At 39.1% G+C, this 15,288-nt stretch overlaps 1 protein-coding gene across 2 annotated transcripts in view; it reads left to right on the plus strand.

The window, feature by feature from the left end:
• Window positions 1-10,496, plus strand: part of GABRB3 (gamma-aminobutyric acid type A receptor subunit beta3) — a 235,686-nt gene extending 225,190 nt beyond the window's left edge. Inside the window, exons 8-9 of one of the 2 annotated variants that reach the window (XM_021680475.1) lie at window positions 1,373-1,617; window positions 10,065-10,406. In XM_021680475.1, coding sequence (XP_021536150.1) covers window positions 1,373-1,617; window positions 10,065-10,406 — 587 coding nt within the window. Of the gene's footprint in view, window positions 1-1,372; window positions 1,618-10,064 lie in introns of both variants that reach the window. The other variant, XM_021680474.1, reaches the window with a different exon arrangement.
• The last annotated feature ends 4,792 nt before the right edge of the window (window positions 10,497-15,288 follow it).

Genomic DNA, 15,288 nt, shown 5'->3' on the forward strand with positions numbered 1-15,288 from the left:
GCTGAGCAGGGTGCCCGACATGGGGCTCCATCCCAGGATCCTGGGATCAGGACCTGAGCCTAAGGCAGATGCTTAACAGACTGAGCCACCCAGGCACCCCCCTTTGGAGCTGTCTTAAGAGAGAGCAAGTCAGCTGTAGTATTTACTGTCCCACCAAGAAGTGAGCAATCCATATCTTTCCTGCATGTATGACTTCACTCAGTTCAACAAACTCTAGTCATGTCACGGACATGTCCCCTCCTTTCTGTGTCTTCAAATTATCCAATATGGAATCTTTGTATTGAAAACAAAAAAAAGTCCATTGCTATGGTATAATTGCAAAATATGGTCCTTACGTGTTTTTAGAGACTGGACTTAGCTCTGTTAGGGAAACAGAAATCATTCACATACTACATTATGAGAATTCAACATTATAATTTAAAAAAAAAAAAAGGATCTGGTCAGTTCCCCCAGAATATGGCAAGATTCATTAGCCCTTGACTTCATCATGCATGTTCTGAGAAGCTTGTATAGACTCTTAGTTGAGGAGGGAAAGGACTCTGAAATCATCTGTCCTCAGGAGCTTCCCTGAAGTACTTTTTTTTTTTTTAAAGTACTCCTTTCTTTTTAAGCTCAGGACTGGATCAAGTCCGCTATCAGTTTTAAAAATCATTGCCTTGGGGTGCCTGTGTGGCTCAGTCGTTAAGCATCTGCCTTCGGCTCAGGTCACGATCCCAGGGTCCTGGGATCCAGCCCCACATCGGGCTCCCTGCCCCACGGGAAGTCTGCTTCTCCCTCTCCCACTCCCCCTGCTTGTGTTCCCTCTCTCTCAGTCACTCTCTCTCTGTGTCAAATAAATAAATAAATAAAATCTTTAAAAAAATAAAAATAGAAATCGTTGCCTCATTCCCCTTTTTCATAAAGCATTGTGGTAAGAATTGTTTTCTTTTGACGGGCAGGCTCACTGAGCCCTCACTAATGGCCATAGGTGACCCTCTTTTTTGAGTCTTCATAGATTCATTCTTCTTGGAAGCATCTCATCCAGACACACAGTGTTTTATGTTAATTTCTGGGATTATTTTCATTTCTTCCAACTTTCCTAAAAAGCACATTCTCCTTTGCTGCCTACATATCTCCATATATTCTCCATTCCCTCTCTCTCTAAGCTAGGTGCCACGGGGTGGTGCCCCACCAGGGAGCAGAAATGTCAGCTTCCTGACCTGAGTGGTGACCTGATGTCCATACATGTTTCATGCTCTGTTGCTTTCTGGTCACCTAATAATATTCAATCTACTATCTCCAACTATTTCGAGCTGTTTGAGAAAATACAAAAGTGAAACTGAGGAATAGAGCTGCAAAACTGCAGCCTCTCACCCTTTTGTTTCTTTTGTAGGGATCACGACCGTGCTGACGATGACAACCATCAACACACACCTTCGGGAAACATTGCCCAAAATCCCCTACGTCAAAGCCATTGACATGTACCTCATGGGCTGCTTTGTCTTTGTGTTTCTGGCCCTTCTGGAGTATGCCTTTGTCAACTACATTTTCTTTGGAAGAGGCCCTCAAAGGCAGAAGAAGCTTGCAGAAAAGACAGCCAAGGCAAAGAATGACCGTTCCAAGAGTGAAAGCAACCGGGTAGGCCCTCCACCAGCCTGACCACTCACCCATCATGCCTTTCACAGACCCATCCTGCTCCTACCACTCATCAGTCACTACAGTTACTTGCATGACCTTTAAGTAGTTGTGTGGGCTTTTGATTATAACCTGAAATGTTGCCTCCTGCAAGTCACTGAGTTTTATATAAAACCAAAATTAGTGCAGAAGCTGGAGAAGCCACAAGCTTCCAGTTGCCTCTGAAAAGAACAGAACATGTGAATACCATGTGGGATGTTGGCTCTGAGCTTGACAGGCAAAAGCATGTTTCCAAAATGTTGAAATACTCATTTAGTGATAAAATTACAAATTTTATTGTCCAGCACGCCACTGTTCTTTTACAGTGTGGGCAGACCCGTCTCTCATCCACCCACTATCTGGCATAGTCCCCTAGTCCAAGGTCCTTAGTGCAAGGGAGGAACCGTGCTCTGTTCAAGGGATCTCATAGATCTGCCCAGGCCCTGTCCCCTGCTGGGTGTGTTCGCAAAAGTCAGAGCCATCAGGGCCAGATAGTGGTAGCCAAGGATGGTGCATTGCTTTAGGAAGCCCTTGGGCTGTACACTAAGAAAGAGACCATAAATTAGGTCCACCCCCTCCAGCCCCACTCAGCATCCTTACATCCTTCCGGGTACAAAGTAACTTTGCAATTACATGTCATTTCATTTTTTTTTAATAAAAACAATATGTCATTGCAATTATAAACAATACTTTAATGAAAGTACATTATAGTTTCTATGTAATTTTTGTCTTTATCTTTTTACTTCTTGCACCCCATAAAGTTCTCAAAAATATATTTCTCCTTGTTTACACACTACACTTGCTCCTACATTTCTTTATTATTTAATTCTTCTTGCTAAACTTACTTATTTCTCAAGCCTGTGGTCTTTCCTTGCTTTTTCCCATGCTCTTAGTACATGTTATGGGTCTATTCCTTAGAGAAATGCAGCAGTTCCTTAGAGAAATGCAGCAGCTCCTTAGAGTATTTGCTGTGTCCATAGACCACTGGTGGCCCAGAATATGTTCACAAACATTCATGAATGAATGCAGTCAGTTAAATGAATGCAAATGGTTCCCATCCCTTCAGCAAAACATAAATAGAGTTGGTCAGAGAAACTTAGGATCTGTGAAAAAAATCAGGCTTCCACAAGCAAAATTATCCTGAACTTCTTACTGGAAAATATACTTAGTACCACACTGTTATGTTTCTAAATACGTCTGCATCCTACTATGAATACACAATATGCTTTGGTCATGCCATTTCCAAGGAAACTGGAATTCATCACATCATTATTGTTTTCATCACACAGATATACAGACACACATACACATACAATGCTGTTTTTCCAAATTCCCTCATAATTTAAACAGATCATAAATTGTTTCCTTTCTTCTAAATGAAATGGTTTAGAACAGTCAGGTTGTGCCGCAGAAATACCTTTTTGAGTGTGAAGCTTAAAATTTAAAGCAAAAACAGAAACACCTCTAACATGCACAGAGAAAAGTAGCAGAATATGAAAAATATTTTACGTCAGATATTATATTATAAATCAGATGCAGAGGAAAATTTTATTTTATTCACAAGGCCATTTTATTGTTTTTCTGAAAATGTTTCTGTGTTTTCCCAACAGCTTTGTTAAAGCCTTTATATGTTCATATTTTTAAAAATCTATAATTGTAAATCAGCTGTCAATGTCTAAAGTTGATATACAAATTCATAGATACTAGTTTTAAATGCATATTTGATATTCTTAAAGATAAGCATTAAATATTATTGCTGACCCACATCTAAGACTTTAGTGATAATTTTCAGATGGAAATGAATCTCCCAAAAAGCTTATATCATGTGATGTGGATGAGTTAAGGGAAAGTGAGAAAAGAATCACAAACTTCATGCAAAACAGAAATGTCACTATGCACCTGGCCAACACCTTCAAGAATTCTTTGTAATTACAATTATTCATTCATTCACTTTTAGTGATATCTTTCAAGATTGTTTGTTAGCGTGACCATCAACAACCTCAGGGAAACCCATCTGTGTTATAGATGGGGCTCAGAGGGCTGCACCTGTCCTTGGACTGAAAGAGGACACTGGGCTGACCACAGGGATTTGCACTGCCATTGTTTTTCTGAGGTCACCTTTCCTGTCCAATAAGGGGATATCAGGGTGGTACCCTCGGGGGCTCTGCAGGCCACCAAGAGGGATCTGTGCCATCAATGACTATCTTTGGGATGATGATGTTATTGACCTTACTATAAAACCTTAAGTAGATTTTCCTTATATTCAGTGGTTGCACATTATTTTAACTTAGTGGTTGATGCATGAATGCTCAAACTGTTCATGTATTCACTTCGTTTCTCCTCAGACCAATGGTGCAATGTAAATCGTGCCCTTAATTTATTTGTGCATAACCTCTTGGGTTTCTTGAATTGTTTCTATACTCAAGAGTTAGTCTTTGATTGTATTTGAATTTCATGAAGTGGCAGAAAGTTGTAATTCCTTCCAGGGTATTAGAGCTGCAGACTTGGCATCATTCCTTTTACTGAAGAGCAAGATTTCTTTCCTCACATGACAGATACTTTTTAAAAAATTTTTCTAATAGAGTATTTTACTTATATAGAAGTTTGAAGGTAATTAGAGAATGAGTATCAATAAAATGCCACTCTGGTGAGAGATTCTAGAAAAAAATGAAAACCACTTTGTAATATATTCTGCATGAAATGTTTTCCACTTTTGAATATTTGTGCCTGTCAAGGTTATAGAGCAGGAAGAAAAACTATATTAAAATCATTGATTCTAATTATAGTAGATATGACACAAACTCTTCAAAATATGAAGTATTCATGAAATGCTTTAATTTTTTTTTCATGAAATGCTTTAAAAAATGCAAGTCATCATCTGTCATTCCATACAGGGCATTTCAATCTTATGTTTCAACAACACCACTTCCATCTGTTTTAAGATGTAAATTTTAAATTATAGGAGAAGATTAGCATCTTTTGGGGACATATTTGTTTAAAATGTTTGGTTTCTAAGATTTAACACATTTTAATAACTCCTTTAATTCTTTTAGAAAAAAATCTTCTCATAATGTTGTTGGAAATTTTCTACACATTGCTTCACTTTTAAATGAAAACTATGTAAATGTAAAACTATAAGTCAGAAGCATCCAAACTAATTTACACTAAGCTGTTATTATCCAATATATGTTCAAGTTGCTTTCAACATTATTGTTTCCATTACAAGTGTTCACCCACTCTGAAATAGAAATCATGGGAAATAGTGTTGGTTATTGAGACCTACCTCACAAGAGCTGTGTCCTGAAACAGCTGCAAGGTAGTCATAAATGTCCAAAGCACCCAAGAGCCCTCTAATTCTGTAAATTATTGATGATATTGGGTTTGGTTTCCCTTAAGGTAAGTTTCCTTCACTAGAGTCAAGGGCACAAAATTAGATCTCTGCCCTCATGAAGTCCTTTCCCAAATGCACAGCACTAGCCACAGGGACTTGAGAAGACAGGATATTGATTCAAACAAATTTGTCATTAAGTCTTGAAAAATCAACTCAACATTCAGTTGACCTCATTTCTTGTGTTTTCTCCGTTCTCTCTGTATGCTTCCCAAAATCCCTGTATACATTATCATCTTTTTGCCTTGGATTCTCTCTTTCCAGAATCCCTTTCTTCTTTGTCCACATCTTCCCCTCCTTCAAGACCTAAGCCAGATGCTCTTCTCTATGACATTGCCCAGGATTTTTTTTTTCTTCTACTTGTGTCTGTCCTGCCTCTGTCACTCCCTTCTTCAAGAAATTGGTTTTGTCCCTGTTCTCCCAACTTCCATGGCACATGTTCTGCACTTATGAAATGGCGTGTTACATTTCACATGGCCACCATGCTTTCTCTGCTAAACAGCATTTGATTTTTCACATCGACCAAAATATGCACACCATGGCTCAGATGTGATAAATGTTCATGGAATGTGTGTCCATGAATGAGTGGTATCAACACCGTTTTTTGCTGATGTGGTGTGTTTTTTCACTTTTCTGGTGGGAAGAGAGGGGAAGGTTCTCAAATGCATCTTTTTAAAGTCAGGTGAAGCTAAATCATTAGAATCATTGATATTGATCAGAATTAGCTTCTCACAAAATATTCCCCTCCCTTCCTATAAAAAAGACTTGTCTTCATTTGGTATTTAATTCTATAAAGTGGTTATTTATAATCGCCTAGATTTTATTAAAGGGAGCTTTTCATATGGCATTTTTAATAAAAAAGAGAGTATTAATGGCATGTATTTAAAAATGTGCTTAAGGTTCATTATGCAGTATTTTTTTTTTAATGTGCTTGTTGATTAATTGAAACTCTTACCTGCTAGACCCCTTAAGGGTAAGGATCTTTTCTTATTCATCTATTAGGGTCTCTCACCTAGCACAGGGCATGGTACAGAGCAGATACATAATTTTTTTTTTTTTTACATGAACAATCCCACAAGTCTGGACCCTTCGTGTGCATATCTCCAGTGAAGTATCCACGTTCCTAAGTGGACCACTGGGCCTTTTATCTCATGGTTTTGTTGTATTTAAAATATTACATAAAATGGAAAGAACATTTTTTAGAGTTAAGTGATGTTTTCTTTTTTTTCTACCTTTAGGAAAATATTTTCAGTCTTCTGAGGTTCTAATTAACATATAGTAAATCATTTATTATTATTGGAAAGTATAAATGCCACATGAGGACTTAAAAAAAGCAAGCATCTTCCACCTTTGGTTATTCTCTGGCTCAAATTTAGATAAATTTTGTTTTAAATATATCAGCTTACTGTTTAAGAAGGTCTATTTAAAATATCGGTCAGTTAAATAAGATCTAATTGAGCCGATTTGATAAGTTATCTCAGTTTGTTAAATCCCCTTAAGTGATAACTTAATATATTTCCCGTCATGATTCGAAAACAGATATCTGGTAGGGTATCACACCTATTCATTGCAGTGCTAAAATACACTGATTGACTCCCTCTCAAGAAAAAGATGCCCAAGTGAGCCGGGTTCAAATCACGCCTTTCTTAGGGAGAGTGACTACTGGCAGAGAGGACATGCTTGTGCCCACTCCTTTGCTGGCCTATCCTTTGTTGCCCCCCCCCTTTCAGCCACACCTTACTGTGTGTCTCAGGCTTCTCCTTCTACAGCCTCTTCTTACAGTGAGAGACTGTCTCCCAAACCACTGGGAGCTTCACTGATCCTGAAGACAGGCGAACAGACTTTTTTTTTTTTTTTTTTGGTTAGGGTTTTACTGCTAACCATTCCAGGGCAAGAAAACAAAAAGAATAGATATGGAACACATGTTCCAAATTCTTACAAAGGTCTAACATTCCTGGTACTGTTGAGACACAAGGCCCATTTGAGTTTTTCCCTCTACTGGATTAAAAAACAAAAACAAAACGCAGAACTCTAATATTCTGTCAGTGCTCTGTCCCTAGCCCCAAGAATGGGTCTCCATGAAGGGCCTTCTCCCCAGTATCTGGATGTCTTCTTGGTCCATTTGCATTTCCCAGCACCCGCAGGCTTGCTGTCCTCCATTCTAAGAAGACCGTAGGTCTTCACGGTCTCCCCACTATGGCACAGCTGGCCCGACAGTTCAGAGGCAGCATCACTGAAGAGAACCAAGCACAGCCCAGGCTAACATGTGCCTGCTGCCGCTACCCCACCCCCCTGCACTCCGCATGGGTGGTGTGAGTGTTTCTGCAGAGAGCTCGGGAAAGGCCAAGAGGTCAGGTGGGAGCAGATGGCAGGCAACTCTCTCTCCATCCCTTTCCCACCTTCTTCACTGAGAAGATGTAGAAATGAGTGGTGATGGCGGAGCGCCTCTGCCATGTGGACACAGCACGTGTTGGGAGTGCTGGGATTTGCTGCAGTGGCAAGAGGGGAGCCTTGCTCACAGCCTCTCGGCATTTCTCCTTCAGACTGCGCTAAAGGAAACAGGAGTGCAGTGCATTCCAACAGTGGTCCCTCTCCTTACTTCCTCCTCTCAAATGCATCTATTACTCTTCACTCTGCAGCTTGGGTTGTAGTTCAGAAGAATGTCACTTTTCTCTAGAAATCACTGTTACTTTTTACTACCTGGAAGGTAAAGTTGAAATTCCTTAATGCAATATACAGAAACCCTTACTGGCTTGACTCTAATGTGCATTCCTGTTCATCAGGGGGGTGTATTTTCTTAATATAAAATGTTAGGAAGATGGTAATGACAGTGATAAGAAAGACCATCATCCCATCAACTGTGAACTTAGCATGTGCCAGGATCCATTCTCTCCAAAGTCCCACTCAGCTAGTTCGCCTTTCTCAAAACAGTTCAGTCATTTTTCAAGCCTTTGCTTGTGATGGTTTTTTTTCTGCTTTTTGCTGAAAAATGTCTACTCATTCTTTGAGGCCCAATTCAAATGCATTTCTCCTCTGAAATCTTCCCTCTTTCCTCCTGTAGTAGTTTTGATTGCTATCACAACAAATTACCATAAATGTAGCCACTTAAAACAGCACCCAGTTCTGTTGGTCGGAAGTCCAGTGCAGTGGGGCTCAGCTGGGTTCTCTGCTGAGAGTCTCAGGATGCTGAAATCAGGGTGTCTGTGTGGCTGTGTTCCCTTCTGGAGGCTCTGGGGATAGATCTATCTCCAGACTGATTCAGATTGTTGACCACAGTTTCTTCTGATTGTAGGGCTGAGACCCCTGTTCCCTCCTGGCTATCAGGCGGAGCCAGTCTTTGCTCCTAGAGGCTGTCCCATTTCTTCCTATGCTTTATCTGCAGTGCCCTCTATCAATAGAGAATCCAGTTTTTCTCACACTTCAAATCCCTCTGCTCTCACCTTCTGCTGCACCTCTCTTTCCCTCTTGCTTCCAGCTGGAGAATATCCTATACTTTTGAGGGCTTATGTGATTAGATTAGGCCCACCTGAATAATCCAGGCTAATCTCCCTAATTGTAAGGTTCATAAGCTTAAATATGTTTGCAGTGTCCCTTTTGCAATGTTTGCAATGCCCCTTTTGCACGTAAGGCAGCATACTCACAGATCTGGGGAGTAAGGGGTGATATCCTGATGATCACACCTCTCCTTCCCCAAGCATAATGGAATGGTACTCCCAAATCACAGGGTAGACATCTCAGAGTCTGTTTTGGTGCCTTTGTACCAGAGCCTGAGTGGCCCCCAGATGTTTGCAGCCCTTCCTGTGTCTGGGCTACCTTGGTGTCTAGGAGTCATCCCACCTGTGGTCTTGGCTCTGCTCAGAGGTCTGCACAGGCACCTGCCTCTTCTTAGTTGGGAATCTTCTCTCCACACCTCACCTCCTTCATATCTAGCACAATACCTTTAATGAAACTAAGAAGTATACATAAGATGGGAACACACAAATTAATATGTATTAATAAATTATTCCTCCACAAAATAACTAATTTTGTGAAAGTTTCATGGAAGAAGCCATAGACACTTAATCTAGTTCTAGAAGAAAGGGTAGACTTTCCACAGACAAAGATAGGACAAGGAAGATGGCCCTTTAGCAAAGGAATGAAGATGAGTGGGATAACATAAAGCATGCTGGAGAGCAGTGAGACCCAGGGGAATGTGGAATGGGCCACGTGGCCCTGAGAGGTGTTGGCACTGCTCAGAGTGAGGATTACAGACCACTTAGAAAGGACTCCACTGGGGACCCCTAGCCTCAGTTATGCTCCGTGGAAATTTCATGGTGGACGAACAAATAAACAAATGGACCATCGACATCACCATGAAAGGTCTGAAGCTGTATTTAGCACAAAATAAAATGTTATTTTAAAGTTTGGCTCCAATGTGGGAGGGGACTTTAGTCTATCTTAAATATAGCCCTTAAAAAGGAGGCCTCCTGCCAGGACCAGGATTGGGCAAGGAGATCATACTTGGGTAGGAGTCTGTATCTACCCCCATCAAAGTCATCAGGAGTGTCCATTCATCACAGGAGTATTTGCTTGTTTGTCCACGGTAGTGTGAATATTTTTGTATAGTCAGAAAAGGGGACAAGCTGACTCTAAAGAAGATGAGAAAGTATGGTTTTCATCCAGTGTCCAGTTATGAAAAATGGTTAAAATACCTAAATCAACATCTTGAAAGGAATTTGTACTTTAATTTTGTCTTCAGTAAGGACTTGTATCCATAATAGGAAATGTCAATTTAAAAAAGCCTGCTTTATTTAATCTAATCTCCTATGTAAGAATTTCTAAATTGAGGAAATAAAATCTCTAAACTGTAGTTAAGCCTTCAGAATGACATCTTCCACGAAAACAGTGCTGGGTTTGACGGATGTGCAGTTTCTCATAATGTATGTGACATGATTGCATGGTATAAGTCTGTGCTGGGTTTGTATATGAAAAGTAGATTTACTGGCATGCTAGGTGCCTAACGATGTGTATTTTCTTCAATTAGGTGGATGCTCATGGAAATATTCTCTTAACATCACTGGAGGTTCACAATGAAATGAATGAGGTCACGGGCAGTGTTGGTGATACCAGGAATTCAGCAAGACCCTTTGACAACTCAGGAATCCAGTACAGGAAACAGAGCATGCCTAGGGAAGGGCATGGGCGACACATGGGGGACAGAAGCATCCCGCACAAGAAGACCCATCTACGGAGGAGGTCTTCACAGCTCAAAATTAAAATCCCTGATCTAACCGATGTGAATGCCATAGACAGATGGTCCAGGATCGTGTTTCCATTCACTTTTTCTCTTTTCAACTTAGTTTACTGGCTGTACTATGTTAACTGAGTGACTGTACTTGATTTTTCAAAGACTTCATTTAACACTGAGCGAAATATTACTCTGCCTGTCAAGTTTTTATACCTGTACACACACACAGACACACACACGCAGACACACATATATACATACGCAATTGTATATATATGTGAACTTTCTCAGCATATATATAAAATACACGTGTATATGAGGATGTATGTGTATATGTTTATACACACAGGTTTAAGTACCCATGTGTATGCCAAACAAATACACATACATATATACATTTTGCAGCTATGGACAATTTAACACAGGATGCATATTAAAGAAAGTCATAGTTTTTTCTTTTTTAATTGAAAGGGACAAGCATCGTCTAAATATTATGCCTTGAGAATGAGGGCGTGAAACAATATCATCCCAAAATGTGTTTTTTATTATCATAAGTTAGATGTTTTAGTTTAAAAATCAGAAAGAAACTCTTAGTTAATCTTCAAAAACTCATACAGTGATATTGCTAGTTTAAAATGAGTCACACACTTCATATCCTTTCTGTTTACTAAGCGAAGGCTTTTCAGCTTTTTTGGTGATGGGGTTTACTTTCATCGGGCTTACTTTTTCTGTACTGGTTTAGTGGATGAAGTGAGCCACTGGTGTGTGCTCACCTGTTGTCTTAAACATAGATAGATCCCATGTTGATGTCTGAACGCCCATCTTTTGAAAACCCATCAGGAATGGATGGCATCTCATTGTAAGTACTCTGTTGTACAGTGTATTCTTTTGTTCACTTGGAGTGGATCCAGCTTACCTGTCATGCAGGAACACAGTGGCATGTTTTGGCAGTGTTTAGTTGACATTTCAATCACTGAAAATGTGCTCCACATCTCGTATGGATTTCTAGGCCTGATATCTAACAGAAAGCATAGACGTCTCAGGTTATTTGTTACTCTAAGGTAAAACCATCTAGGATGATTTTCCCCCTTGTCTTTACGTTATCAATCACTCTTATAACATTGTATGTTACTATAAAATATATTTGCATAATATGCATATATATGTATATTTACCAAAATTTTCTTTCTTAATGCTTGCTATCATGGCAGCATGCAATGTCATATTTTCCTTTACGTGATGTAACTACTTTCTGTTACCTAGAATTAAGATTGAAGCTTAAAACACTTCTACTGTTCAATTTCAGAAACCAAGAAACATCTTCATACCTTTATTTCTGTATCTGACATATTTCATAAGCACATCCAACTACTCCTAGTCTAACTAGGATGCTGCAGGAACATGACCAGTATACACCACACATCACCCAGTGACCCATGACCGTTCTCTTGAGGCAAAGGAGAGCAACCTGACAACAAACACACTCACTTTTGGTTCCTTCTGATCCACAGCCTCATCAGTATTTGGACTTTTTAAAGCTCGTAGAAACAAGACAAGGTGCACCGGTTTCATAGACGCAACCTTAACTTACTATTTAGATGAGATCTTTCTAAAGAAAAAAAAGAGATGATATATTTTTTGTAAACAATATTTCTATCACAGGCCTCCATAAACTGAAATGACTACAGTTGTGCAAACAGATGTCACAGTGAAGTTAAGCACTTGGAGAAAAAAAAAAAAGCAAAATATTCAGGAAAGAACTACTAAATTAATATTTTATCCCAACATGCCACATATGCCTCACCCTCTCTGTTCTGTCCTAAACCAATGACCAAAATCTCATCCAGTACTCTATTAGCTGGCACTAGTTTTCTCCGCATAGATAGAGACACCACCTTCCCTGAGGATGCATGTGGTGTGGGCTATCACCATAAGCTGACCACTACTTGATTTTTCTTTGGCGGCCATAACAACCTTTAATTTGTGGGAGTCTGTCACAGTTTAAGACCCACTGTCAGGTAAAACATAGCCCACAAAATCTCATGCCAGAAGCAATGACCAGTTTTATACCCTTTCCCCTCCTTCATTCCGACCTTTCTTCAACATCTTCTTCCACCTGCTGCTCTCTGGTTTTATTTTTATCTGGAGACTAGCCAGTGGTCTTGGGCTTTTCTCTGGCAATTTTTTTTTTTTCCCCATGGGTAACAATGAGGGATCCTAAAAGTTAAACAGATTGGGAAAAACCTTGTAAGTGGCCTTATCATTGTTAACATGTTAAAGAAAAAAAAAAAGACATTTGTGAAGACCTTATCCCTTTCAATACTTCAGGTATCTTTTTCTGTATCCAGTGATTCAAGGAGCGAGCTCCACATGCAGAAGAGGGACCCCAAAATGCAAATGAACATGGACAAAAGTAGTCAATGATTGATTTAAGTGTACAATTTATACTATTCAGAACTGTGACATTAATTCTTTCTGGGAGAAAAATGATTCAAAACATTTTTTGATGCATAGTTGAGGTACCCAACTATCAAAGGCAGAGACCCTATGGGGCTCAGAAGAGCTGCAGTCTACTTACCAAGGTTTTCTGGATATAAATTTGCATGGTATAGTCATAATAGCTTTTGAGCTTTTTATATGCATTTGGCACCAAGACTGGGATCCACAACTTTGTAGACACTGCGATGAAGTTAACATAATAGCTATACTATAAATAGTGTTTGTAACTACACACATACATACACACACACACACACACAAATACATAACGTATATTCTGTAAAAAAAACAACTTTTTAAGATTCTTGGGTATGTGTTTGCTTTACTCCATTTCAGAAGAAAATTACTTTTCTTCTAATAAAATTATTTTATAGCTTCTCCATTTTTAAAAGTTGTGAGAAATATTGAGAAGCAGAACTCTGTGCTGACAGAAGAGAGTTGAGTTTGGTTCTCTGTTCTGTTACAATGACCTCTCATTACTCCACAGTAGTTACTGGAGCCAGTGAGAGAGCGGTATTGATGAATTCTGAACCCGGACCTCTGACATTAATGTGAGGTGGCTGTTACCCACGTCCAGACATCTTGAGTAAGGAGAGAAAATTTGATTTTGGAATATAATGATATTTCTTTCTCAACAACTGAACGTAATAAAAAGTTAATTTTCTATGTAGTCCTGTCTTTCCAAAATGCTTCACAGGGGCTCAAAATGTACAGAAGAATCTTGCTCTGACAGTTTGTTATTACCCATATTCAGATATACTTGAGACAACTCAAGAGCCCTACTACATAAATCCCTACAGAGAAAGACTGATAAGACTTGAGTAATCTTTAAAACAAGTGTTATTCTTGTTCACCGACCCCAGGACTGTAGAGGGGTTTCACTGTCTATACCATGAGACATTCACTTCCCCACTGAATCATAAATGAACTAGAAAGTATGTCATGATAATATTCCTGTTAGGTTTGAAGATTACATGTATATCTGCAATATCATGTGTTTTTAATGCCAGCACCCAGAACTTTTGACATATTCAGTCATTCAGATTAAAGGCACTTTTCCCCTGTGCAGCTTTGGAATTAACATTTTCACCCAGGAGATATCTCAGAGGTGATGCCACACATGTTTGGGACTGGTTTTAAGGAGACAGGCACATTGCAGCTGTAGGTGTTCATTTTCAGCATCTAGTAGATAACCCCATTGGTGTTAGTCCCACAATGGTGTGTTTGATAAAAGAGAACATGTCTAACTTTGAATCTCCTGGCTTGAAATTATAAACCATCTCATAATTCTTACTTAATGCTCCACCTGAAAACAAGTCCATATTTCTGGCCATTTTTATGTAAGCAAAACCGAACAATTGGTGAAATACTTTGTTACTCATGGAATTGATTCTGGCTCTCATCTTATGTGAGCCATTGGTCAGAGTAACATTGAATTGTGGGGCAAAGAGCTGCCCAGGTGGATTAAATTTTCCCAGGACACTTGCTAGTGTGCCTTGGATCGATTACCTCTTCTACTGCATTGAAAGGTGCCATGTTTTCCAAAATACTCAATTCCCAACATCTGGGTAAACAGTGACCTCCCAGAGAGTGGCTCACGTAACATGCTTCTCCCTAGGGTGAGCCCCATAAACATGTTTTATCATTCTTGTCTCATATTTCTACTTCACAAGTCAGTAAGTGTGTTCAAGGTAAGTACGGATTATTCTAGTAGGAATAGGCGATTGCTGTCATGATCAATTCCCATGTTGATTTCATTTCATTGTAAAGATAAATTAAAACTCAATTTTGCTGTTTTTTCATGTCAAATAATACCAAAAAATTACATCAATGTGCTTAAGCAAAATTGGGTGATAGATACAATATGAAACTTGTTGATGAATGAATTCAAATTTATTAAAAAAGAACTAACTGACTTAAATATGAAGACTGATTTTTTTTTCTTCCTTGGGTATCTTTTGGTGAAATGGTGTGCTTATTTTAATTCCAGGTATTTTTAGATGCACATGCCCATTTAGGTTACTCAGAAAGTCAGAGGAAATAAGGTCAAAGCTGAGTGCATGCAAGAACAACTGAACCATGATATTTCTTTAAAAATCATGATTTATTCTGAACTTCAAAAGAGACCTAGACACACAGAGATCCAGCTTGTGTTTAAAGAGAGTAATATTTTTATATGAAAGACCAGGGGAAAAACCTACCAATAATCTCTGGCACAGGTGGCATTTATTGGTCCTTACTGTTTAGGCTTCTTTTAGTACCAAAAGGCAATTTCCCTTGTTTCCTCTCCAGTGAGAAAGTAACAAGCAATGTCTATGAATAAATTGAATGAATGAATGAATGAATTGAATGAATGAATGAATGAATTCAGATCCTCAGACACCTCAAGCCAGATAGAACTTTTATTGAGAAATATATCTGTAGGCTCCCAGAAAAGCTGCTGGCTCACCTGCAAACACCTTAAAAGGAAAATCCCCACTGTGGTTGTCAGTCTTACAAAATGTCCTCAGCCAATTAGTAG

This window comes from Neomonachus schauinslandi, chromosome 9 (genome assembly GCF_002201575.2).
Source record: "Neomonachus schauinslandi chromosome 9, ASM220157v2, whole genome shotgun sequence".
NCBI classification, from domain to species: Eukaryota; Metazoa; Chordata; class Mammalia; order Carnivora; family Phocidae; genus Neomonachus; species Neomonachus schauinslandi.